At 40.4% G+C, this 27,378-nt stretch overlaps 3 protein-coding genes across 3 annotated transcripts; 2 read left to right on the top strand and 1 right to left on the bottom strand.

Moving 5' to 3' along the window:
• Nucleotides 1-341: 341 nt before the first annotated feature.
• LOC148354514 (uncharacterized) lies at nt 342-4,650 on the top strand. Its single transcript, XM_088351933.1, has 2 exons — nt 342-1,159; nt 3,058-4,650. Exons 1-2 carry the CDS (start codon nt 381-383, stop codon nt 3,944-3,946), a joined length of 1,668 nt encoding a protein of 555 aa, XP_088208059.1. The 5' UTR covers nt 342-380; the 3' UTR covers nt 3,947-4,650.
• Nucleotides 4,651-5,277: 627 nt separating this feature from the next.
• Nucleotides 5,278-20,676, bottom strand: unm_sa35587 (un-named sa35587). Its single transcript, XM_088351430.1, has 7 exons — nt 20,388-20,676; nt 18,015-18,129; nt 17,805-17,939; nt 16,867-16,929; nt 14,133-14,218; nt 9,222-9,356; nt 5,278-9,159 (listed from the first exon to the last, which is right to left on the bottom strand). The coding sequence occupies exons 1-7, from the start codon at nt 20,481-20,483 to the stop codon at nt 8,932-8,934; spliced, it is 858 nt and encodes a 285-aa protein (XP_088207556.1). The 5' UTR covers nt 20,484-20,676; the 3' UTR covers nt 5,278-8,931.
• A 3,495-nt stretch (nt 20,677-24,171) lies between these two features.
• Nucleotides 24,172-26,047, top strand: LOC148354512 (uncharacterized). Its single transcript, XM_088351431.1, has 3 exons — nt 24,172-24,332; nt 24,399-24,494; nt 25,869-26,047. The coding sequence occupies exons 1-3, from the start codon at nt 24,269-24,271 to the stop codon at nt 25,952-25,954; spliced, it is 246 nt and encodes an 81-aa protein (XP_088207557.1). The 5' UTR covers nt 24,172-24,268; the 3' UTR covers nt 25,955-26,047.
• Nucleotides 26,048-27,378: the final 1,331 nt, after the last annotated feature.

Raw genomic sequence — 27,378 nt, 5'->3', positions numbered from 1 at the left:
CCAGTTCAGAGTGTCCCCTGCCCACTGCCCGGAGATGGCTGGGATGGGCTCCAGCCCCCCCGCGACCCTAATGAGGATAAGCAGTACGGCTAATGAGATGAGATGAGATGAGATGAGATGAGATGATTGGAGGCATTTGTACCGAGCAAGGTCTTCATTTTACATATTGTTGGGGACAAAACAATTGCTCGGTATAGGTGGGGACGCGTCCCCTCCGTCCATGCCAAAACTACGCTCCTGGTACTCATGGAATTTCATTTCTAGGTAGAGGCATCCTGAACAGGTCACATGGCCAAACTAATCCTCTGATGACCCTGTCACGCTGATCCCGATCCGATTTGAAGCTCTCAGCGGTCACAAAACGTCCATCTCCTTTCATTATGGAGGAGTCCGGGTCACTTTCTCCCCATTTGGATCTCAATAATTTTGACACCGTCGCTGCGGAGTGCAGCAGGTACGTTCTGACGAGTCCTCGTTCTTTGGAGTCCTGCGCCCGATTGGGCATCCAACCCGTCGAGCTTCTGATGAGATCGCTGAACGATTTTCTGTCCGAGCGGTGCCACTTGTCCTTACAAGTAGCGAGAGTCCTGCACGAGTCCCACGAAAAGGAGAGAAGGAAGCGCTTGCAAATGTGCCGAGAGGAGAGGGAGAGGATTATCCGACGGGTCGCCAGGTGGCCGAGCGCTAAGTTAGCCTCCCGCCTGGAAACCGGACAACGCCACAGAACAATGGATCCGATTCCATACGCTGTCCTGTGCAAACGTGGGAGTAAGACCTCCGGTTCAACGGCAGAACCGGACAGGAACACGATCTGTAGCTTGGGTGATCTTAGACCTCCACCGTCGGTCGGCCAGAAACTCCACAGACTCACCGAAGACATCAGAAAGGAGATGCGGGTTCCTATTTCGCAGACGGACCGAAAGATCGCAGCCCTTATGCTGTTAAAGCACCAGGAGGAGGTGGACCTTCTCCTTCGAAGGAGGCGGAGGGAGGAGGAGAGGGAGGAGGACCGCAAGCGGGAGGAGGCCCGGCAGATGGAGGAGGAGAAAAGGAGGACGCAAAAGCTGATGAGGAGCGTCCAAAGCTGGCATGAAGAGTTGGAGGTCAGAAGGAGGATGAGAGCACGGAGGGAGGAGGAACGGGCGGGCCAACTCAAAAGGTACGGCCTTAAACATTTGTCAAAAGGTTTTTCTCTTTAGTCAAGTCAAATGTATTTATGACGCCCTTAATCACAACAATGTCTCAAAGGACTGCACAGGATTACAATGACACAATTACCTGATCTTAACGAAGTTGAAAAAAGTTAGTAGAGTTTGTCGGGGAACCGGCTTCTTCGGCTCGGCTCACTAAAAGGAAGCGGCTCTTTCGGGTCCTCAACGGCTCTTCGGGTTGTTTTTGCTTCTTTAATCCCAACATGACCAAATATGATGTAAAATGATGCACAAAATGACTTAAAGGAAGGGGGGAATAGAACATAAAGAAAAAAAATACCAAAATGAAAAAGGAGTGAAAAGCTGAGAAAAAAGAAACAAAAGGAAGAGAAAAAAGAAGTAAAACTTTAGAAAAAAGCCAGAAAAAAAGAAAAGAAAGAAATATAGGAAAAAAGTAAATAGAGAACAAATAGAAAAAAGTTACAGCTCGGAAAAAATAAACAATGAGATTTTTTTTTAAGGAATTGAAAAAAAAAGTAGAAAAAAGAAGAAAAGGTTTGTGTTGCATTCAAATAATTTCCAATGATATCAAGTGAATCTTGTTGCCAACATTGTACTTCCACTAAAAAATGTGATTAAGTACAGTTCTGTATCTTACAACCGACTCAATAAGCCCCCAAAAATGTTAATATTATGCGACAAAATATGCCAGGAAATAAAAAGAAATGGATATCTTGTGAAAGAATTGTAAGAACATATGACGTTTGTAGGCCGTACAACCTTTGCAATAGTACATGAGTCAATTCATTCAAAAGAGAAAAATAATTTTGCATTGCCGGAAACTCGGCAAAATGTAACTTGATGTCAAGTTTTGGACATGTTTGATAATGAATTATCTTGCCACACTTGGGATTATGGTTGCTCACTGTTGTTTCAAGCGCTGCTCACCGACTTTGTGTGAACGCTCAGACTCGTGGAAAATTACATTGGGACCAACTCAAAACCTCAGCGTGAGGAAAAAGAGAAACCTTGAGAAGGGACTTCACAAGTGGTAATCTTCCATACGAAATATTACACTAACATGAACGTGTAAAAATAAAAAAATCAGGTCGTTTACAAGTCATTTAGCACCCGGGTCTCCACAACAGGTGGTGAGCGGTTCATTGGAAAGGGGGCTCCGTTCAAACACCCTGAACGTTTACCTTGAATGTTTAACGTAAACATGACGCTAACCCAGGCTAATCGTACGTTTGCGTTATCGTAATCTTCCGTACGAAAGATGACGCTAACATGAACGTGTAAAAATAAAAAAAAAGGATAAAGAAAAGAATTATGCATAGGATTTCTTACCTTTGTGGTGGTCAGCAGAAGGCGCAGGTGGACAGTGGGGTATTCCCTAGCAAGAACAGACACTCGCACACCTCCTTCATATTTTGCTATTATGTCTTTCTTAAATGCAATAGTTGTACGCACTACTTTTCTTTTTTCACCTGTAGCAACTTTGCTGCTTGCATTGACCTTCTTCGGAGGCATAATTAGGGGCTAAAACACTTCGTACACTTAAATTAAAAGCGAAAGCAAAAGGAAGCACGTCTGCACGCGATAACAGTTGGTCAGAGAAAGAGCCATCTACACCCGTACGCCGCTCAGCATGGCACCCTAGCGTACGCACTCACACATTACCGGCGTTCGAACTCCGATTTTTTGACCGAACAGCGAAGCAAGAATTTCTCAAAATTTTTGGTCGGACTCCCATTTGTTCGAACTGAGAGGCGTTCGAAAACCGAGGTTCCACTGTAAATGATTCATTCAGATTACTCAAGAAATTCGATAACCCCCTTTCCGATTGGATTATTTCCCACAAGTAAACATAGTCATCGATTGACAGTGATCTGATCCCATATAGGGAGGTGATGCTGCAGGAGGAGCGCTGGAGAAGGCTGAAGGAACAGGTGGAGATGCAGCGGAGGCGACAAGTAGCGGCGGCACAGGAGGAAGCGCGAGGACGAAAACGCCGTCAGGAGAAACTACTGAGAGCAATAAACGAGGTGGACAAAAAGCAGCGAGATGAAGAGAGGCGAGTCGCCACGGAGAAGGAGCAGGGAGCAAGGAGAACCAAACTCCGCTTCGATGAAAAGGAGCTCCGACGTCTCCAAGAGGAGAACCAAAGAGAACTCCTGCGTCGCGTTTTTCGGAAACAACGAGCGGAGAAACAATCGAAGAACGAGGAAGCCCGTTTAAAGGAGGCGCTGGAGAAGAAGATGCGACGCTCTCGAGAGAAACTCGCCCGCGACGCCGAAACCCGGATGCAGGAGATCCGAAAACGGGCGGCCCTGGTGGAGAAACGAGCGCTGAGGACGCAATTGAGAGCTCGGCTGCAGAGCATCCAGCAGCTCACTCGAAACCATCTCCTGGTGAAGCTGAGTCAGCAACGAGAATCCGAAGCCGGCGAGCGCACGTCTGCGCAAAAGAAGGCCAGAGCGCAGAAAACGCAGCAACGGAATCGAACCAGACAGTCGCGCCATCGCCGGAGGCGACAGAGTTTGCTAAGGGAAGAGGAGGTGCTGAAGGAGGTGCGGGAGAACGGGGTGGTTATGAAGGAGAGGAGGTGCGAGAAGTTACTCAAGGAGAGGGAGCGCGTTAAAGAGGAGGCGCATAAGACGGCGTTGGCCTCCTTCAGTTTGAGGGAAAGAGTGAGGAGGCAAACTCAAAGTCGCTCCTTCGCTCGGATGGCGCAGGAGGCGCAGTTGGCAGCCTCCATTAGTCGCTTGAACATCGGGAGTGACAACTGGTAGATGTTGACCTTCTGCAATATAATAATAAAATATTGAATAATGACTTCGGTAATGTATTACAGTAGACCCTCTGGATACAACAGGATCCAGTTCTGAGGAAGGGATTGCTAAGGGAAATGGTCATAGAGAAATCCACGCAGGCATGGGGAGAACATGCAAACTCTGCACAGAAGACAGTAACTGGAGTTGAAACCGCAATCTCTGACACGCTAACCACTCATCTGCCGTGCCAACCTGATTAAATAACATTAGAAAATAAATATACATGTGAAGTAAAATTGAAGATTGGTGTGAGATGACTTGAGCTGGTCCAGTGGAGTTACTGAGTAGAAGCAAAGGGGGAGGAAACGGCAGATTAAAAATAAAACTGATTATTAAAATTTACACTTACAAGGAACGTCATGGCCTGAGAATATTTCCTGGCTTTATTTGCCTTAATTGTCATTCTGCTGTTTTTTTGTGTGTAATACAAGAATAACACAACTCCTTTTGAATTAAGGTGTGTCATGGTTTGTTCCCTGCAGTCCCTCTTTCCCCCAAAAGATGGCAGCTTTACCCTATTTTCAATCCCTTCCATTTTTGTCTCTCAGGTGTTTTCTATTTGACTATCAGCCACCACTACTTTAAATACCTCGGGCTCCCACCTCACTTTGCTAAAGCGTTTTCATTCCTGAAGACTTTCACTCACTAAAACGACAAGCTTCATCTCCCACGACCTCCTCCTATTCCCTCCACATTCCAGCTTCTCCACTTCAAGACCTGCCACTCGAACCTGCTTTTTAGAGGTATTCCTAAGTCTCTTTTTAGAGATCCACTCTCATCCCAAGATCTGCCACTCTAACAGTCTTCTTAAAGGTATTACCAAATCTCCTTTTCAAGATTCTTGCCACCCCAAGAATTCCCACTCAAGATTTCCTCCTCTGCAGTGTTCTGGTTTGCCCGCGTCCCTGACGCATCATTTTTGCTGGGGACGCATAGTCTCAAATCAACGTGCGTCCCCGGGACGCAACTTTTTTGACACCAAATTGTCATAATTACTCGATTACTTTTTTTTTAAACAAAGATTTACCGCACTCCAAACTTTTCGTCAGGCAGATCCGGCAGATGTTGTTTTGGTCTCGCGGTTCGAGTTTTCGTCTGCACGCCGATCTCGAGTTGTGTGGTGAAAAGTCCGTCTCTTTTTAGAGAACCGGCTTTTTCGGCACAACTCATTAAAGAGAGCCGGCTCTCAAACGGCTCACTTGCTTTGATGCATTATATTATGAATTATGATGGTGTATGAAGAAGTTAAGAAAAAAAGGAAGTATAAAAGGAGAACATTTTTTTAAAAAAGAGGTTTGTGGTTATCCTTTTAATCGGTATATTACCAACAATAATTTGATGCAGAAAATGCATTCATAATTTGATGATTAAAACTGAATGAATATATAGATTTTTATTACCGTATTTTCCGCACTTTAAGGCACACCGGGTTATAGGGCACACCCCCAAAAATTGTTTTTGGTCCTATATTTTCCATACATAGGGCGCACCGGATTATAAGGCGCTACAATGGGAACGTCGACAAAACAGTCAGATAGTTCAGTCCAACTTCTTACCCCCTTAACATTCCCAAAGCTTGCAAAAAAGCAAATACGTGTCATAGACACGTGCGGATGCGGTGTCCGTACGATGTCACCAAAAAAACATTTCTTAGTTTCCATTTTATTTTTTGCTGGCAAGTGTGTGGACAGCAAAGTAAGAATTTGATTGTGCAGGGAAACGGGGTTCTTTACAGTGCATAAGACAATAAACACTTTGAATTGAATTTAGTTTAAAAATAGACTCATCACAGAAACATCAAGATCGTTCTAAAACAAAATACCGGGAAAATATAAAGCCGCATAGCTCACCTAAGTTCTCTTGCAGCCATCACGTTCAATAATGATACATAACCGTGGTCTTCTCACAACCGTGAGTGTAGTAAATCCAGGAGAGTCAAATATTTACAAATACAGAATAGTAAAAAATGTTTTCTCTATGCCGTAGTGCAACCCAACCAACGTGTGATTCACGTTCATCTTTTTCGACCAATTGCAGGCTTTGTTTTACCCCTTTAGCCTATGCGAGCCTGTAAATGATAAAAAGGATCCGCCCCCTTTACCTCCGAATAACTTCAGTCCAATAGTGACTGATTCAAATGATGATTGACACATTGGTTAGGAAATGAAACGCCGGTATATAAATCCCAAATCGAGTCGGCGGCTGCTTGCCTTAGTTGCAAGACTTTGCGACTTAATATTGATCCATATATAAGGCGCACTGTATTATAAGGCGCATGGTCAGCTTTGAAAAAAAATAAAGGCTTTTAGGTGCGCCTTATAGTGCGGAAAATACGGTATATATTTGTCACCGATTTACAATGTCAACCTCGATAACAGTAAATTTTGGGGACCCATAGATCTCTGTTGGGACCCATGCGAGGTTTGAGCATGCGAGTCCCCGGGACTCATCACTTTTCAGAGGTAAAATGAACACTGCCTCTGCTATCCCGGTCCCACATCCCCTTCTCGTCACTTAAGTCTTTTGTTGTTGCTGTTTAAATTAACATCCCCCTAGTGAGGGTAGACAACATCCCTTGTGTTCCGCGTTTGGGTCTGTCCGACACCTCGTGACAAGCCGACCTGTTCCTCCCATTTTTTTTGTCTAATGTAAATTGAGCCGAAAGCGCAACATGTGATCTCTCCCTTTCATTACACATAAGGAAAATACACAACGAGAACCGGTCTCACGGGAATGTTTCCTTGGGACGAAATGAACAAAAACAATGATGTCATAGCACAAAGCTTTCAGTGTTTGATGTGTTTTTTTATAAAAAATATTTGGCGAGGCTACATTACAGGCTGTGCTTTTTTTGAATTTTTTGGGATTTCTCCTCAATATACACAAAGTACAAATCTACGCAGAAAAAAATACTGTAATCCCTCCTTACTTCGAGTTTCGTACTTTGCGGCCTAAGTGCATCGCGGCTTGAAAAGCATTACGTGATCCATTATGGCTAATCGCACGTTGCTGCAAGCAGGGACCAGCAGGGCAGATTTTTGTTGGGCCTGGCGGTTCTTTTTTGCCAATCTGTCTACCGAAAAGTGAACTGCGCTCGCGCAGCCATGATCCATTATCCGGGATTAATTATTGCTGAGAGAGGGGACCGTCAGATTGGATTTTTGTTGGGACCAATAGCCCTTTTTTTGCATTATTTCCGCCTAAAATGAACTGCACTTGTGTGGCTGTGATCCATTATCCCAGATTAATCATTGCTAAGTGAAGGGACCGGCAGATCACATTTTTGTTAGCATTATTTCCGCCTAAACTGAACTGCACTTGTGTGGCTGCGATCCATTATCCCTCATTAATCATTGCTAAGTGAAGGGACCGGCAGATCACATTTCTGTTAGCATTTTTCCTCCTAAAATGAACTGCACTTGTGTGGCTGCAATTCATTATCCCCAATTTCTCATTGCTGCAAGCGGGGACCAGTAGAAGGGAATTTTGTAGGGCGTCCTGCCATTCTGGGCTGCTTAAATTTAAATGCAGTGTTGTGGCCACAATCAATTATCCCCAGTCGACTATTGCAGAGAGCTGGGCTGAGCCGGCAGAGCTTCTTTTTTTGGGTTCAGGCCACTGAAGCGTGCTATTGTGGCCTGCCTAAAATGAAATGCAATGTTGTGGCCACAATCAATTATCTCCAGGCGAATATTGCTGATAGAAGGGGCTGGCAGAGCACAGTATTTCAGTTCAGGCCGCTGAAGTGTGCCATCGTGGCCTGCCTAAAATGCAGTACACGGTTGTGGCCACGATGCATTATCACCAGTTGACTATTGCCTTTCTTTCCTTCTAAAATGAACATCACCCATGCAGTCTGGATACATTCCCCCTGATCCCACATTGCCGCGAGCGGGAACCAGAGAAAGGCACTATTGTTGAGAGGTGTGCCGTTCTGGCTCACCTAAAATAAAATGCACAGCTATGGTGAGATGCCTTTACCCCCAATGACTATTGCTGAGAGCGGGGGCCAGAGGAGCACTATTTTTGGAGTTGCGGGTGGGTTCTTATTGCCTAAAACCAACTGCACTGTTTTGGCCGCGTACCAACATCTCCATATGACTACTACTCAAAGCAGGGATCGAAAGAGCAAATTTGTGTCACGCATAGCAGTTCTTTTGTTCCGTTTATTCCACCTAAAAAGAATAGAACTAGTGCAGCTACAATTGATTATCCTCGGTCGGCTATTGTTGCGAGCAGGAACTGGCAGAGTGCACTTTCTTCTCATTATTTCTGCCTCAGATGAAAGGCACTAGAGTAGGGCCATGATCCTCTATCCCCAATCCAATATTGCTGCAAGGCACTTTTGTCGGGAGAGGCTTTCCTGGCCCACATAAAGAAATGCACAGTTGTGGCCGAAATCCATCATCACTGAGTATTGCTGAGAGCAGGGGCCGGCAGAGCATATTTTTTCCCAGTTTGGGCCAATGAAGCGTGCTACTTTAGCCCGCCTAAAACAAACTGCACTGCCTGGGTCGTGATTATTATCCGGGGTTGCCTCTTGCTGAGAGCAAAAGCTGGTAGGGCACAGTGTTGTTTTTGGTTTTGGACCACTGTAGCATGCCATTTTAGCCCGCCTCAAATAACAGCAACTTTTTGGCCGCAATCCATTACTCACAGTCGAACATTGCTAAGAGCGGGGGGGGGCGAGACATCGTATTTGTGTTATGTGTGGATGCTCTTTTTCTCCGTTCTTTCTGCGAAATATTAACGGCGACCGTGCAGCCGCGATCCTTTATCCCCGGTCAACTATTGCTGCAGGGCGCATGTTGGTCCCTATTAATTGCGATAAACGAGGGATTACAGTAGTATCATTTGATGCATTTGTCCACGAGGCAAAATCCTTCATGTTACCCGAGGCCACTATGTCATTCTTTGTCCGCCTTTGTGCTTCGGAGTCCTTCTCAGTCGTCATGGAGACCCAGAGCCAGTAGAACGGGAAGTCCGACTCCCAGGACCAGAGTGGCGCTCTCCTTCAGACCCAAATGGCGGCGACCAGACTGATTGCGAGCCCGATTATTGCTGATGATGTCGGGAAGAACGTGCACGGTGGCCACGAAAAGAAAGGTCCCGCCCGAGAAAAGCATCCCCACGCCCGTGGCGCCCAGTTGGCTCCGAAATGTCGAGCTGGTCTGCGGGCAAATCCCTTCACATCTTTTAAAGGTCAAAGGAGAACCGGTTTGTGCCGTCTTACCGCGTGCAGGATGAAGTACGTCGCTATGGCGACGATCGGCGCGGCTGCCGAAAACGCCAACAAATGACCCTGGATGAATTTCTTCTCGAGGCCCGCGTGGATTAAAAAGGCCACTAGACCAAAAGCTGCTGGAGCCTATTGAAAAAGATAAATAAAATACTAGAATGCAGCTTTTACCAATACCATTGCATTTTTGTAGAGACTGGTAGCCCTTTTTTAGCATTATTTCCGCCTAAAGTGAACTGCACTTGTGTGGCTGCGATCCATTATCCCAGATTAATTATTGCTGAGTTAGGGGACCGGCAGATCACATTTTTGTTAGGACTGGTAGCCCTTTTTTAGTTTATTCCGTCTAAAATGAACTGCACTTGTGTGGCTGCGATAAATTATCCCCAACACCATATTGCTGAAACGTATCAATATGACTACTACTCAGAGCAGGGGTTATCAGAAGCTGTCATCAGTGTAAAAATATGTTTCAACTGTTCCTTCAAATCTATGAATTAGAAATAATATAAATAAATATTGCCACTTTTTTACAATAAAGAAAATCATACTTTTTATTTTAAAAAAAGAAAGGAAAAACGAATTCCGGATTTATTTCAAAATCTTATTTTCTACACTTGCCTTTCCATTTGTGGATGATATAAAATGTTCCCCCCAGAATAACAGAGCCAAAATGCAGTACAGAAAAACTATTTTTCTTTATTTTAATTTATCCACTGAATTTATTTTAATTATTATTTTTATCATGTTATCATTAATATTAACGTTTAATTGTAATTGTTTGTTTATAATTTTTTTCTTTTATTATTTTTGGGGGGCCAAAATACAGTAAATGAAAATGACCTTTTGAGAAAAATGTTTGCTTTATTTTATTGTAATTCATTTATTATTATTAATAACTATTATTTTTAGGGTTACTGTATTTATCAATAAAAATAATTGCATTAGTTTTTTGGTCTTTTTATTTAATTCAATAATGTGATGCTAAATAAGAAGAGTCCAGAAATGCAATAAATAAAAGTGACCCTCTGAAATGAAAAACATGTTGCTTTATTTTACTTTACTCATTTATCTAAACAATATTTATTTTTAAAAAACATTTCAATAAATAACGATCATCTCATATTTTTAAAACAGGGTGTCATTATTATGTACTTTATTGATTAAAAAATGAAGTCATTATTCAATATTTAATTATTATACTAATGCAGAACGTCATACTCTTTGTCATATAGATTTTTTTTTTCAAATGATTTCTAAAATAAGTCCCTTTTTATTCATATCGTCCTTTTCCATTATTAGGTTTTTATTTTAGAGTGCTATTTTACGCAATAATGACTCCTTCTGTCAATCAAAACACAGGAGGCGGGGTTACAAGACAGACATGACCAATCGATCTTCGCCAGCAAGAGAAACCTTGGAAATTAAATGGAAATATTATTAAAAAAAGGTACGACTTTATTAAATATAACAACGATGAAATATTTGATGACGATAAAAAATTCCAAGTTTAGTAAAATAGTTCATGATCATCTTAAAAATGAATAGCTTTAGCACGTAATGGAAGTAAAGGCTAGAAAAACGTTTTTACTTCGAAAGCTCATTTTGGCACTCCTGGGCTTCCTTACAATTCCAACACCAGTTCAGAATTAACTTCTCGTCTTCGAGTTGTTACGCTGCATTCCAGAAAGTTGGAAATTGGCAACCAAAGTGACAACTAAATTCCATCACAGAATGGAAATTATATATGCAGAGATTTCCCAAGATGCTGTAACACGACACCACAGAAGAAGAACAACAGCAAAGGCTCAGGCTCAATTTCTATGAATATATTTTACACCAGGGGTCTTAAACTTGCGGCCGTTGGGATGATTGTTTGCGGTTCCCGCCTTAATATGAAAGTTAAAGGGACAGTGTGTATTATTTGACGACTAGATATCACTGTATCGTGCCGTGCAACCAAAAACAACCCTAGAACACAAGAAGGGATACAAATTACGGAGATTCAAAGTGACCAGAATTGCACCTTATTAAAAATTAAGACAAGGGGAAAAAGTAAAAAAAAAGAAAAGAGAAAATAAAAGAAAAAAAGGGAAAAAAATAAAAAGACAAGGAAAACAGAAAAAAATATATAGGAAAAAAGAAAAGGGAAAAATTCAAAAAATAAATAATAAAACAAGAAAAAAAGCAGGGAAAATGCGAATGAAACCAGTGCCAAGAGCACAGCGTAGTAGCAAGATGACAAACAAATATGGCAGTGACTACTAAGTATAGATTCCAATATGTAAAATAAATACAAATTTCTCGACCTATGATTTTTTTTTTTTTTTTTTTAAATACCATTGGTATGAAATTGGTATTAAAATCAATCATCGTTTCATAATTTTATCTTCTCTGTTCCATTTATCTTCTTGGGTCTTTTTCCTCACTGTGATGTGTGAATCTGGAGTGTCATGCCCAATTTTGCTGTCACAATATGTTAACCCATTTTGTAACAATGACAATAAAGGTATATTCTATTCTACAATAGGTTTATTACTGAATGATTCATTTTAGCAGTTACTTCTACCTTTATCTCCACCAAGTCAAATACTGATTCTACTAATACCAGAAATGATGCAAGAAATGCTAAAAAGTATACATATATTTTTAGAATCAAAAAGATTATGGACTCCTGAGCAAGAAACCTTACCTAAAGCCCCAATGTGTAATATCTGTCCACTAGATGGCACTGAGTTGTCCGACACTGGTGAAAACCAATGCCACTCAGCACAGCGTAGCAGCAAGGACAAACATGTCGGCGACCTAACTAAGTAAAAGAAATACAAATTTCTTGACCTAAGATTTTTATTAAAAAAATAACATTGGTATAATAGTTCATGTATTTTTGTCTAGTATTAAAATCAATGTTTGTTTTTTTATTGAATTAATTTTTTTGTACCACTAGGAGGCACTAAATCTTACTCTCCCTTTATTGATCAATAGGAGGCGCTAAATGATACACACTGTCCCTTTAAGTGCCACCAGCGCATATTATGGATTCATATAGTCGACTTTCATATTCATTTTGAAAGTTTTGACGTTTAGATCTTATTTTGTATCGAATTATTTTGGAAGATATTTAAGAACAGTGGAATATTTTTATCAGCGCTTTTTTTTGTGGAGGTGTCCTTGGGCAAGACACTGAACCCCTAAGGCCACTTTTAAACGGGTAGGCGCCTTGCATGGCTGACGCCGCTATCGGTGTGTGAGCGAATGGGTAAGTGTGTTATACATTGTAAAAAGCTTTGGGAGGTCTTTAATGACTTGAAAAGTGCTATATAAATGCAGTCCATTTACCACTTGGCCCCAACCTTACGCGGACCCCAAAGAAAATGGAGTTCGAGACTTCCGGCACTTACCAACTAGTGTGCCAACTCTCCACAAAGCTGACTTCTTTTTATATATATGTTTTTGATAAACGTTCCCCTGACCAATTCAGACTTCAACCTTGCAGTCTGTGAGTAATGTGTTTCCGATTTCCCATGAGTCCTTGTTAGAGATATACCGTATTTTCCGCACTATAGGGCGCACCGGGTTATAGGGCACACCCCCAAAAAATAGTTTTGGGTCCTATATCTTCCATAGATAAGGCGCACCGGATTATAAGGCGCTACAATGGGAACGTCGACAAAACAGTCGGATGATTCAGTCCAACTGATTACCCCCTTAACATTCCCAAAGCTTGCAAGGAAGCAAATACGTGTCGTAGACACGTGCGGATGCGGTGTCCGTACGATGTCACTCAAATGCATCGTTCCATCATTTGGAGGGTTAAAGTCTTGGAATTCAAGAAATGCCAACCATTCCTTAGTTTCTATTTTCTTTTTCGCTCGCAACTTTACTGTGCATATGACAAACACTTGGAATTGAGTTGAATTCACTCAACTCATCACAGCAACATCAAGATCGTTCTAAAACAAGATACCGGGAAAATATAAAGCCGCATAACTCACCTAAGTTCTCACGTTCAATAATGATACGCAATCATGGTCTTAAACATGTTTCTTTATGGCGTAGCTTAGCTGTCTGTCTCTTTTTCGGCCAATTGCAGGGTTTGTTTTGGCCCTCTAGCGTATCCAAGGCTCCAAATAACTTCAGCCAATAGCGATCGATTTAACGGATGATTGACACATCTTTTTCGGCCAATTGCAGGGTTTGTTTTGGCCCTCTAGCCAATCCGAGGCTCCGAATAACTTTAGCCAATAGTGATCGATTCAAATGATGATTGACACATTGGTTAGCCAATGAAACGCCGGTATATAAATCCCAGCATACACGGCGGACTACTCCACGTTCGGGGGAAAATCGAGTCGGCGGCTGTTGCGCAAGTTGCGAGACCTTGCGAATTTAATATTGAGCCATATATAAGGCGCACTGTATTATAAGGCGCATGGTCAGCTTTTGAAAAAAATAAAGACTTTTAGGTGCGCCTTGTAGTGCGGAAATTACGGTACAAGATATAAACTCTCTGTTGGCAGAATTCTTCAGATAAAAACACTTGTTGAAGTTTTAACCTCCCTCGCGAATGGAGCGAGCACGGCCGAGCTGCCATCTTCCCAGGTTCCCCGGGCCGCGCTGACAACATCCCGTCAGTAGGCGTGGTTTATTGATTTCACACATAAACAGGAAATGAAGTCACACATAAGCGCGACTTCACAGTAAAATAAAATTGAGAAACGTATTTACAAATAATGGAATTAGACTGGTCTTTGAAACAGGGCTATGTGTGATGATTGTTTTTATATTGGGAATATAAAAACAGGTAAATTTCATAGCATGGAAGTCTGAGAAATACACTACCAAAAACAGTCAACTTTACAGTCCTAAACGCAGCGCATCTTTGGGGTGTCCTGAAACTCTTACCTTATGTAGAATCACAGCGAGAAAGACGATGACTTGCACGGTGACACGGCCGGTGGCCACCACTGCCCCCAAAGCGAAGCCGTCCGCTAAAAAAATCAAACAAAAACAAACAATTCGATGGTTTTAGTACATCTCGGGACTCCTTCCTAGGCAGTGTCCTACAAAAGCTGGCAAGTTAATAAGCGGTTAGATATGTTAGGCATGTCGTTTGCCCTTGGGGGAATGAACAGTTGGGATTTTTGGCTAATTTCTTTAAATATCTATCTTCATCATAGGAACCACAACAAAAGTGTATTGTTAATTTAATTGGATCCAATACGAGAATGGGAAAAAGTCCAGATAGAAAATTAAGGAATATAACGTAGTAATAAATAATCCAGCCATCCATTATCTACACCGCTTATTCACAGTAAGGCCACGGGGGTGCTGGGGCCCATCCCAGTCATCTTCGGGCAGTGGGCAGGGGACACAGAGACGGACAACTCACTTGCTGATTCACACCTAGGGACAATATGGACCGGCCAATTAACCATGCATGTTTTTGGAATGTGGGAGGAAACCGGAGTGCCCGGAGGAAACCGGAGTGCCCGGAAGAAACCCACGCAAGCACGGGGAGAACATGCAAACTCCACAGAGAGGCTGTGGTAGCTGGACTTGAACCCTAAACCTCTGCACCGTGGGGCTGCGCGCTAACCACCCAGCTCCCTGATAAATAATAATAACATTATTTTCGTATCTTTGAATATTTATCCATTTACGAAAACAATTAAAAATGTATTAAATGAACCCTAACTTTAGTACAGAAAACTCCAGGAAGGTTGCTGACCCCTGTTCTAGAGTTTAGAACGACTGCTCTAAAGCCAAGCTTTAAAAGGGAGGGCAAAAAGAAAAAGCCACACACATGGTGAGTCACATGAATCCTACTTATTGCTTTGTGGCCGGCCCTTTGCCCTCGTGTCCCATAATGCTTTGGGTGCGGAGGGCAAAGACGAGCCAACTCGAGTGCAGTAAATATACCGGATTCGTTTGTGTACGATCAGGGTTGGGTAGGGTTACTTTGACTTGATTACTTTCAATGACTTTTGGATGACTCCAATACCAAATATGCTAATAAAAGACAAAAGAAACTAAATAGGAATAAAATGATGACTCACAACACGTGGTAAGCTTTCTCTCCAGGCTTTGATTTATTTGATCTCCGGCAAAACGAACATCAAATGCGACAGAATCAAAATGAAAATCAATCCAAACATCATTTTTGCCCCTCCATGTATTCCGTTACTCCCCAAGCCTGCACAAAATTGAGTCATTTTATTCATTTTTAGTTTCTTTTGTCTTTTATTAGCATATTTGGTATTGGAGTATGATAATTCTCGATGGCTCGTGCGCCTCACCCGCACTGAAATGTGAGTTAAGCATTGCCCAATTATTAATATCTAGAGTTACACAGTTTCCAATTTTGTATTTTTCAGATTTTTAATGATATGTTGGTTCCCTTTAGATCAGGGTGTTTCAAACTCAATGGAGTTGGGGGCCGGTCGAGCTAGGGTCCGGGTTAGGTAGGGCCAAATAGGGGTTTTCCGCAAAAACAGTGCTGATAAAAAAAAAATATTACGCCGTTCTTAAAGGGTCAGTGTTTTACATTCGTCTACTAGATGTCGCTGTAATGTATACTGCAACCACAAATGAGTCCAAAGACTCCAAAGTACGGAGACTGAGAGTGATCAAAAGCACCCTTTTTCTTCCTATTTTTACCCAGCCTTTTTGTTAAAGAGAGACAAAAAGAAAAAAAAAAGCATTTCAAGAAAAAATAGGGAATAAGAAATAAGAAAAAGAGACGAAAAAGGAAAAAGGGAAATAAAAGAGAAGTAGGGTAAAAGAAAGCAAAAAAAAAGAGAATAGAGAAAAAGAAAAAAAAGAAAGGAATTAAAGAGAGGTAAAAAACGAAGAAAAAAAAAACAATTTTCTCTTTTTGCTTTTCCATTTTTTTTCATTGTCCCTATCCTATTTCTCTTGAGTTTTACTTTTCATCTTATTTCTTTTTTTTTTTTCCTCCCCCTTTTTTTCTTTTCGGCCTGTTTTATTTTTTTTCACTATTTTTCTTCATTTCAAAAGTAATAAGGTGCATTTTCGTCAGCTTGAGTCTCCGAATTTTGTCTTCTTCCGTTTTGGTTCTAGCATTCATTTTCAGTGGCAGGAAAGAATACAGCGACATCGAATGGGAAAATAATACACACTGTCCCTTTAACTATTTATTTTAAGGCAGAGGGGCCTCAATCTGTCATCCTTGGGACCACAATTGGCCCCTGGGCCACGAGTTTGATGAAAACTCAGGCTGCATATGACGCCTCTTTCAAGCTCAAAATTACCCATCGTGCTTAAAATTCATGGAAATCGAGCAGCTGGCCAAAAATTCACTGTACCAGAGACCGATGTTAGAGAATGGAGAAACAGAAAGTCGTCTTTAAAGATATCAATAAACGCAAAAAAGCACGACGAGGGTAAAAAATCTTTGGTCTATCGGATGATGTATCAGACTTTGAAGCACATTACCTTAATATTGTCCATTTTATTTTGGTATCGTAGCTTACTTTGCCAATAAATGATTTTCACTATGGCCGCACATAGTTTTCACTTAAAATCAGCTTGAGCCGGGAAAAAGCGAAACAAAATGATTTTATGATTTTAGATAAAAAATTCGAGTTATAAATAAATACGCTAAACATGGCCATACCTGCTGCGTGAATCACCAACCCCAACGTGGCCGTGATGGCGTCGCTGTTCGGATTCGTTTGTCCTGAAAGAGAAGAGGTTCCAACGCTCGTAATGACACGCTACAACCTCAACAGACAGGAAAACCTAACAGAGTCATCAACGCAGCCCAAAAAATCATGGGCTGCTCGCTACCCAGTTATCGAGGCCTTCTCTCACCCTGGCCACCCGCTCTTTGTTGTGTTGCCCTCTGGCAGACGCTACAGATCCCTTAAAGCACAGATGTCAAAGTCAAGGCCTGCGGGCCACATCTGGCCCACGAGCAGGATTTCTGAGGCCCCATGAGAAGCGGACCCAAGACCACGGCAATCCTGCAGTTCTTTAACATTAAAAAAATTCTACATTTTCCCACAATGCAATGGTGACACACACATGCACTCAAGTATGAGAGAACGAAATTGGCGAGCTCCTTCCTGCAAACTCATCTTCAAAACCAGATTTCTCAGATTTTAGATTGCATAGGTTGTTGTTGTTAAAGAAACTTGCAAATGGTCACTATGAATCTCCATAGTTTGTATTCTCCTTTGTGCTTATTGGCACTTGTTTTCGTTTACACTGCGGAATACAGAGACATCTCGTGGTTGAGTAATACACACTGTCCCTTTCAATTAAGGACTGACAGGCTCAAAAACAGTGTCCTTCCCAGGGTCATCACCCCCCTAAACAAGCACAGGAGACGGTGAAAAATTAATCTATATTTTCTCTACGTATAAAATGTGTTTTTTTATCGTAATCCTGTTGTCTTCTCATTGAACCGTATATTTCTCTTTTAAGTCTTAGTTTTTAAGTGCCATGTCCAATGTCGTAAACAATGTTCACTGCGTTGTTATCAATGACAATAAGGACAATTCCAATTCTAATTTTCCCGTCTTCTGATTGGTTAATCCAGTACGCGCTTACCACACAGAGTGAAATAACTCGCCAGCTGATCCACAACAAACATGAAGACAAAACCGAAGGTCAGCGCCACGCCGATCCACAGCTGAGGCGCTGGGGCTTTTTCTTCTGAGGTTTCGTTAAAGGTCGGTGAAGAAACTGCAAATGCAGGAGAATGTGTACAAAAATCGAACGTCTCGTTAAAATCAAGATTGTCATATAACTTCTAATAACCGTTGAGGGGTGTCCATGACTCTTGCATTAAGCCCACTCCTTCAGGGATGGTGATGGCCAAAGCCGTTCCGCACAAAAAACCTGCGCCCAGGATGGTCACAAAATGCAGGCTTTTCTAAAAACACACAAACATGTAAGGTATTTTTTTTATTTTTTTTGAGAAAGGAGTTCCATTTCTCCCACTAGGATGGAGACTATGGAAGCCCAAGAGTCCCAAGATTAAAATCAACGAAGACGACCTTTTGAAATTAAAAATAAATTCGAGTGAAACCATTGGGAATTTGTATAGCACTTTTCAGAACAATTGCTTTTCAAATAGCATCATAAAAATAATGACTTTCAGTAAAAAAATGACCCCTTCCCCCCCCCCCCAACGCCATCTACACACATTAGTTAAATTAAAAAGATGAATACAATAGTTTATATAGTTCAAATATTAAATATATATATATTTATATGAGAGAGAGATAAAGAAGTAGATATGAAGAAGTACAGATATACTGTAGCTAGATAGAGATAGAAGAGAATAGAGATAGAGATAGTGAGAACAGAGATAAAGATAGTGAGAATAGAATTAGAGATAGTGATAATAGAGATAGAATTAGAGAGTGATAATATAGATAGAATTAGAGATAGTGAGAATAGCAATAGAGATAGTGAGAGTAGAGAGAGAGAGAGAATAGAGATAGAATTAGAGATAGTGATAATAAAGATAGAGTTAGAGATAGTGAGAAGGGAGATAGAGATAGTGAGAATAGAGATAGAATTAGAGATAGTGATAATAAAGATATAGTTAGAGATAGTGAGAACAAAGATAGAGATGGTGAGAACAGAGATAGAGATGGTGAGAACAGAGATAGAGATGGTGAGAACATAGATAGAGATGGTGAGAACATAGATAGAGATAGTGAGGATAGAGATAGAGATAGTGAGAATAGAGATAGAATTAGAGATAGTGATAATAAAGATATAGTTAGAGATAGTGAGAATAGAGATAGATAGTGAGAGTAGAGATAGAGATGATGAGAATAGAATTAGAGATAGAGATAGTGAGAACAAAGAGATGGTGAGAACATAGATAGAGATGGTGAGAACATAGATAGAGATAGTGAGGATAGAGATAGAGATAGTGAGAATAGAGATAGAATTAGAGATAGTGATAATAAAGATATAATAATAATAATTAATAATAATTTCCTTGTATTGTCATTCTGTGTAACAATGTACACAGAACGAAATGTCGATTGCACCTGACCCGTTGTAGCGAGCCGATGCAGCCGCAGCCAACAGAGGGCGCCGCCGACCACTTTTTAAGTCTTAGGAATGACTCGGCCGGGGCGCGAACCCGAACCTCCCAGTCTCAAAGCGGGCGCCTTACCATCTAGGCTACTGAGCTGGTATAGTTAGAGATAGTGAGAATAGAGATAGATAGTGAGAGTAGAGATAGAGATGATGAGAATAGAATTAGAGATAGAGATAGTGAGAACAAAGATAGAGATAGTGAGAACAGAGATAGAGATGGTGAGAACATAGATAGAGATATTAGAGAGATGGAGATAATAGATCGATGGAGATAATAGATCGATGGAGATAATAGATCGATGGAGATAATAGATCGATGGAGATAGAGATGGAGATAATAGAGAGATCTAGGTGGAGATGGAGATAATAGAGATTGAGATAGAAATGGAGATAATAGAGGGATGGAGATAGAGATAATAGAGCTAGAAAGAGCTAGAGAGATAGATATACTAAAGTTATCCTTCTTATAATAATGCTTTTAATACATGTTCACATTAGGCGTTTGATTTCAGAACGCCATTTAACAGAACAACTATATATGCGATCAAAATTGGTGGTTTGGGGCCTGTACTGCTGTATTCTATCAATAAAATGTTCATTCATATAATCAAGAAATCCTCAAAATATAGTTAAGTAGGTCATAATTAGAATAATTATTTATTTATTTTATTTCCATGGTTTTATTTTTGTGTAAAAAAAAATGTTTTCTCTGCTGTCGTTCAAATTTGGTGCTCGATCCTTAGGATCGATTGCTTTTCCTGGACACCGGTCAAGTCAGTCTTGAGGTTTGATTGACAGCTGGAGTCCCTATTAAACTTTGATTTTAGAAGAAATTGAACTTTAGAAGACCATATAAATATCCTTTCGTGAATTTAAGGACATATATTAAAAATTGGATGCCCAATATTTTTGAAAATATGTTTTGGTTGTTTTTAAAATCAAAAAGTCGTTTTTAAATATTTAATTTTGACACGTTTGAGCTTCCATAAGAACGCATGCTATGCTAATGACCTGAAAACAAAACTCGTAATATAAAAGGTATTTTGTTTAAAAATTGTTAAAACGACTTACCTCCGAAAGACGAAACAAAAGTGGAATAAATCCGAGGAGGAAGCAACCGACAAACATTGCCACCGAAATTAAAGTGATGCTTAAACCTCCGTCCATTTTTCCTTTTCTGTTTGATCTAGTCACGTCGACGCCTTTTTACTCGCCACATTAAATGTGACAATTCACAACCATTATTTAACATTTTCTTGTTGCATGTTTTTGTTTTCCACGTCGAAGTTGTTCGTCACGTTCTCCTCTTAAAACTGACGAAACAAATCGAACTAGTAAGAGAAAAGGAGGAAGATTAAAAAAAAAATCCTCGCGCATGCGCAGTTGTTCAACTGTTCGCCTTTTTTTCATTTATTTTTATTATTAAAATGATTCTTCAGTACGCAATCGAGTTTCTTTTTGTATTTTATCGTTACTAAATATAATTAGAAAATAATAAAAATGTCATGTTTACTTGTGAGCCTTCAATCACAAGAAGTCTCAACGGGCTATTACATCATCCCCTGATCTCAAACCCACATGAGGGAAAGGGAAAACTCAAAAACCTCAGCACGGGGAAATTAAGAAACCATTGTCATTGATAACAGCGTGGTAAACATTGTTTCTAATAAGATTAGATGTGGAAATCCGGGGTAAAACGTGTCATAAATACTTAAAAAGATAGAAAAATAAGATATACATATGAAATATTATGATTGATAATATTTACTAGCCTGTGGTATGGACGAGATTAGGTTAAAAGTGCATCAGAACAATAGTGCAACGAAAACTAGTGACAAAAAGCAGAGATCAGCAACCCACATTGTTGAAAGAGCCATAACGCTCCAAAAAATAATAATACAATTTTTTTTTTTAATAAAATGGCGGTAGACACAAATTAGATCAAAACAAATGGGAATTCATACATAAAATATTTGGCACAATAATTATTTGGTACATTTGTGCAGCAGCCTTGTTTGTAGTCCGCTTGTTTCGGGATCAAGCGGTGGCAGGTTCGATTCCCGGCTCCTTCGAGTTAAATGTCGAAGTGTCCTTAGGCAAGACACTGTTCGCCTAATGTCCCCTATAAACCACTATGTGCAGTCCCTTCTCAAGGTTTCTTCATTTTCCTCATGTTGAGGTTTTTTGAGTTTTTCCTTGCCCTCATGTAGGTTTTAGATCAGGGGATGGTGTCCTAATAGTCTGAAATAATAGTCTGTGCATTAACCTGTGCAGCCCTTTGAGACTCTTTGTGATTAAGGGCGTCACAAATAAAAATGACGTGAGTGACTTCAAAGGCGCTATATACTTAGATGCAGACTATTTAACATTCTGTATAAATCAAATCTTTCTTATAAAGCTCCAGGAAATCGCTAGGACCGTGCTAAAGAGCCAAATGCGACTCTAGAGCCTTAGGTTGATGACCACCACTTTAGTCGCAACATATTTTCAAAATAAAAGTCGATATGAAGATGTATTTTTTTTCTATATTTTTGCAAGATATATTTTCCTATTTTTCACAGTCTTGTGTGCTTGTTTAGGGTGGTGATGGCCCTCGGGAAGAAGCTGTGTAAACTTATTAGACGTGGCACTTCAGGATAAAATAAAATAAAATATATTTCTATATATTTACAAGGTAGTGCTTGGGGACTTGGCTAATTTGTAAGCACGTCTGAAAATGCAAAGGAATTAGCATCAACATTGTGCAAAAATAAGAACAGAAAAAAAAAAAAATATATATATATATATATATATATATATATATATATATATATATATATATATATATATATATATATATATATATATATATATATATCCATAGGCAATATTTTTCGCCGTTCTGTGCGCTTGTTTAGGGTAATGATGGCCCTTCGGAAGAAACTGTCTCTGAGACTGTCATGTCTGCCGACATTTAAAGGATATATTTGACGAGATGTTTATATGTTCCTATTTAAAATCTTATAATTCCATGGTTAGAAGGATTTACTGAATGAGCACTTTTTACCACAAGAGGACGCCATTGAGTCGTTTCCTGGCCTGTAAAAATACTAACCAGAAGATGAACCCAACGACCTATAGTCCTGAACATTTCTTTTTATGCATTATTATTATTATTAGTAGTAGTAGTAGTAGTAGTAGTGGTAGTAGTAGTAGTAGTAAGTTGTTGTATTATTATCATTAGTGTTATTGTTAATTATTAATATTTGCTGGAAAACACACATCAGACACATACAAACTAAAGTATCTAAAAGCGTTTTAATAATTAATAAAGCCAAATTCATTTTAAACTATAATGCATTGTATTTATGATATTGTTCTCTAGTTCTGCCATATTTAACATATTGTGCAGAAGTCTGGGGCAATCATTACAAAAGTTCACTCCAGCCCCTTTTTGTCCCCCAAAACGTACAATTAGAACTATACACACATTATTAAAATTAGATGATTTCCTAAAATTTCTCACTGTACAACTTCTATTTAAGGTCAACAAAAAGATAGTGCCAGAAAACATCCAAAAATGATTCATTCGAAAAGAAGGAAATTATAACTTGAGGGGCTGTAGTGAATCCATAATCCCAAAGGTGAGAACCACCAGGAAAAGTATGTGTGTGTCTGTGTGTGGAGTCGAACTTCGGAATAATTTACAAGACGAGATCAAATTATGTCCAACTATTCGTCCATCCATCCATTATCCGTAGCGCTTATCCACAGTAGGGTTGCGGGGATGCTGGAGCCCATCCCAGCCATCTTCCTAAATGGCAGTTTAGGAAGATGGCTGTTCATGAAGTTAAGAAAGATAAATAAAAATAGATTTTTTTTCTTTGTAATAATTAATGGTATTCAATCATACACACATTGAACATAAGTAGTTAGTAGATAATTGTTACTATTATTGTATGGTAGATTACTAGTACAGTAGATTACTAGATAGTATTTCGTTATTTCAATGTTTTTATGTTTTTTTGCGCCCTCATAGCTCTCACATTTAATTTCCCCCTATGCTCCTGCTCGGGGCCTTCGCTCAAAAAATGCTGGTCTACTAGTGATCCCAAGAGCCAAGAAGAAATCCACACTGCGTTCTCCATTCTGGCCCCAGTGCTGTAGAATGCTCTGCCCTCTGAGATTAGATCTGCAACCTCAGTGGAAATGTTTAAATCTAAGCTTAAAACACACTTCTATTCTATAGCTTATGAATGACCTACATCTTATGTTGACAATATCTGTGTATTATTTGCTATTGCAACATCCATTGCAGCCTGGTCATCCTGAGAGGGGGACTTTCTCAGGTTTTCAGATTTATTTTCCTCATGGGGGTGGCAGTGGCTCAGGAGGTATAGGACTCGTCTTGGGATCAAGAGATCGCAGTCCCGGCTCCTCCGTGTTACATGTCGAAGTGTCCTTGGGTAAGACACTGAACCCCTAAGGCCCCCAATAAGCAGGTTAGCGCCTTACATGGCTGCACGGCCGCTATTGGGAAATGTGAAGCACACTGTAAAGCGCTTTGGGAAGTCTTGACTTGAAAAGTGCTCTATAACTGCAGATCATTTCATGCTGAGATTTTGAGTTTTTCCTTGCCCTCATGTAGGTTTTAGATCAGGGGATGGTGTAAAACTAATGGGGTACCGGCGTTTAAAACGCATTGGCGAATTTCCATCCCCTACTATAGGGCAATTTCTCTTTGAAATTTCAGCTCTTAATGGATAAATGTTGTATCCTGCAGGTCTGCGGTAACTTGCATGCTGAAAAAGAGTAAGCACCTTCAAAAGTCTGCATTTTGACCGAGACCAGAAATGATTAACGGGAAGCCAGTCCATGGTCGGACAAAATCAGACCTTCCAGTCAATGACCCAAGCGAGCAACAGATAAATAGCGAGCGCGAGGAGCCGCCGGATGCTCTTCCACAACCAGACATGAAGCAATTTTCCATTCTGCTGATGCTGTTGGTGCTGGTCCTGGTGCCGCCTGCACGCCCAGGTTGGTTGCCGTCTTCCATACTTTCTCCCGTTCCTTTTCAAATCCGTGTTGTTCTTCCGGGAACAGATTTCAGCATCCAGTGCAAAGGCAGAGACCCGCTGGGACTGACCCCGGACGTCCTGCACTGTAACGGCCCGGTAGAGCAGGCCTGCTACGACAGAGGTGAATGGTCACTAGCAGTGTTCCCTCTAAACTGCGCACGTGCGCACTGCTTCGCACATTCACAGCGCACAAGAAAATCTAGCCAGCGCACAAAAATCAGGGCTCAAAATTACTAATTTGTTAGTTTATTCAACCAATAATCTTCACATTAAAATCATCGGAAATTGTCTCGTTGTCTCGGCTCAGTGAGAATTTTAAAATTTAACAACATTCAACATTCCAAATATAAAACGAAAAACAGAAATTACAATTTACAATTATTAAAAATTCGGACAGCACTCGGGTAAAAACTGTTTGTAAACCTTTTAGTCCCCTTGAATGACTTCAAGCGTCAACCGCTCCGTAACAGATGAAAATGATCATTAAGAAGCGACTTAAGTCAAAGTGACAGTGCATGAAGGTAAAAATACACGGGTTCCCCTGACGTTGTGTCCTAGATGCGGTATTTTGAAGTCGAGTCGAAGTAGAACGAAGTTGAGTAAAGTTAGTAGAGTTGGTCGAGAACCGGCGTCTTCGGCTCGGCTCACTAAAAAGGAACCGGCTCTTTCGGGTCCTAAACGGCTCTTCAGGTTGTTTTTGCTTCTTTAATCCCAACATGACCAAATATTAAGTAAAATTATGCACAAAATGACTTAAAGGAAGGGGGGAATAGAACAAAAAAGAAAAAAAATACCGAAATGAAAAAGTAGTGAAAAGCTGAGAAAAAAAAGAAACGAAAGGAAGAGAAAAAAAAGAAGGAAAAATTTGGAAGAAGAAAAGAAATAAATGTAGGAAAAAGGTAAATAGAGAACAAAAAGAAAAAAGTAACAGCTCGGAAAAAATAAACACAATGAGATTATTTTTTAAAGAAATTTAAAAAAAAAGAAGAAAAAAAACACCTGAAAAGTTTGTGTTGCATTCAAATAATTTCCAATGATATCAAGTGAATCTTGTTGCCAACATTGTACTTACCACTAAAAAATGGGATTAAGTACAGTTCTGTATCTTACAACCGACTCAATAAGCCCCCAAAAATGTTAATATTATGCGACAAAATATGCCAGGAAATAAAAAGAAATGGATATCTTGTGAAAGAATTGTAAGAACAAACGACGTTTGTAGGCCGTACAACCTTTGCAATAGTACATGAGTCAATTCATTCAAAAGAGAAAAATAATTTTGCATTGCCGGAAACTCAGCAAAATGTGACGTGATGTCAAGTTTTGGACATGTTTGATAATTAATTATCTTGCAACACTTGGGATTATGGTTGCTCACCGACTTGGTGTGAACGCTCAGACCCGTAAGGGAAATTACAGGGAACATTGGTCACGAGCGGCTCACAGGCCTGATGTTTGAGACCGATTTTGGATTTTTTATTTTTTTGTAACACAGATAACGGTGAGAAAGGCTGCACCACGCTGGACAAGTGCACACTGCCTGGGTGGAGATGTTGCCAGAGTCCATTATGCAACAACTGAGCAAGCTACGGAAGCCCGGGAGTGCCAAATTGCAATATCAATGACCTTTTGAAATAAAAACAACTTGATAAATAACAAAGTGTTGTAAATCGACATTGTTCCCTCCTGTGTTTTGATTGCGGTAAAAATAAACGTTGGCATGATGAGCAGATCCTTCAAAAGTTTTATTTACAGAATATTCTGGGCACGAATGAGTAATGGACAGTAATTGCAGACAGTGGAAAAACAAAATGGTTTACAATTAATTTTACACTAACAGTGCGGTCCATAAGCTCGAACGGAACCTAAAGGGAAACAAAACTAGAGGAAGAGGAAGTTTTCACGACATGAGCTTTTGTCTGAACCGAAAAATAAAGAGACTAAAAAGGAAAGGGTCTCACCATACTCCATTTGAATTTCCTAAGCTGTCCATTTTTAAAGAAACAACCACGTCCCGAATTTTCTTTCTTTTTTTTTTTTCCATTTAGGTTTGACTCATTTAAAAATATAGTCACATATACAAAATGAAAAGAAATGCTATGGAACAAAACGATTTAAAAATGATTGTCACGGGACCGAACCAGATCGGAGGCAGGAGGCAGGAAGGGTGAACTCATTCGTGTTAACGATCAGTTACTTTTATCAAGGAAATAAAAGTCGTCCAACACTCAGGGACAAAAACTAAAACACGCTTACAGGCAAACAGGAACTCAAGACTAGGAATACTCACAAAACAGGCCTTTACTCAGAACGGGCAAGTACAGGTTTCCTCAAGCCAAACAGAACAGAATAATGCAAAGTAATGTAATGAACCCGCAACAGGCAATCCCCAAAACCCCCCCTTAAGAAGCAAACACGCAAATTAGAAAATCTGCTACAGCCGGTGCCAAGGGGGCGGAGCCAGCCGGTCGCCACGGCGTCCATGCTGGACATGACAATGATTTTAAAACGATCGTATCGTTCCGAGGAAAAAAACATTCTATTTGTAAAGAAAGATTTTACTTATTTTACTCATTCTTCCCAGATTTCTTTTTTTCAGTGCTGTCAAAATGAATATTTGATATCTAAGCAGTTTATGCAGCCCAGCTGGAATGTATTTTTGACGCCCGTTTCAGTCTATGGCAACCTAGCTAGAATAGCTCTTTGACGAAAATACCAGTCTATGACATCCTATTCGGAATGGATGTTTGATTTCTAATATAGCCTAGCTTTAATAAATTTTTGATGTCTATAGCAATTTATCGTGACTAGCTTAAATAATTGTTGACGTCTATAGCAGTCTATGGTGCCTAGCTAAAATCTCATCTCTCCTCTCATCAGCTGCACCGCTTATCCTCAGTAGGGTCGCGGGGGTGCTGGAGCCCATCCCAGCAATCATCAGGCAGTGGGCAGGGGACACCCTGAACTGGTTGCCAGCCAGTCGCAGGGCACACAGGGACTGACAA

This window comes from Urocampus carinirostris, chromosome 13 (genome assembly GCF_059441175.1).
Source record: "Urocampus carinirostris isolate Australia breed hairy pipefish chromosome 13, RoL_Ucar_1.0, whole genome shotgun sequence".
Taxonomy (NCBI): domain Eukaryota; kingdom Metazoa; phylum Chordata; class Actinopteri; order Syngnathiformes; family Syngnathidae; genus Urocampus; species Urocampus carinirostris.
The sequence above is the reverse complement of the archived record's forward strand: the minus strand, read 5'-3'. Positions and strand labels throughout refer to the sequence as shown.

Bases quoted from the DNA above. Each gene is read 5' to 3' on its own strand.
- LOC148354512 (XM_088351431.1), top strand. From the start codon at position 24,269: ATGAAGCAATTTTCCATTCTGCTGATGCTGTTGGTGCTGGTCCTGGTG. The intron at 24,333-24,398 runs GTTGGTTGCCGT...TTCCGGGAACAG, and splicing joins GGTGCCGCCTGCACGCCCAG to ATTTCAGCATCCAGTGCAAA. The intron at 24,495-25,868 runs GTGAATGGTCAC...TTTGTAACACAG, and splicing joins GCAGGCCTGCTACGACAGAG to ATAACGGTGAGAAAGGCTGC.
- unm_sa35587 (XM_088351430.1), bottom strand. From the start codon at position 20,483: ATGGACGGAGGTTTAAGCATCACTTTAATTTCGGTGGCAATGTTTGTC. The intron at 18,130-20,387 runs GTAAGTCGTTTT...GTGTGTTTTTAG, and splicing joins TTTTGTTTCGTCTTTCGGAG to AAAAGCCTGCATTTTGTGAC. The intron at 16,930-17,804 runs GTAAGCGCGTAC...CTTCTCTTTCAG, and splicing joins GAGTTATTTCACTCTGTGTG to GACAAACGAATCCGAACAGC.
- LOC148354514 (XM_088351933.1), top strand. From the start codon at position 381: ATGGAGGAGTCCGGGTCACTTTCTCCCCATTTGGATCTCAATAATTTT. The intron at 1,160-3,057 runs GTACGGCCTTAA...GATCCCATATAG, and splicing joins CGGGCGGGCCAACTCAAAAG to GGAGGTGATGCTGCAGGAGG.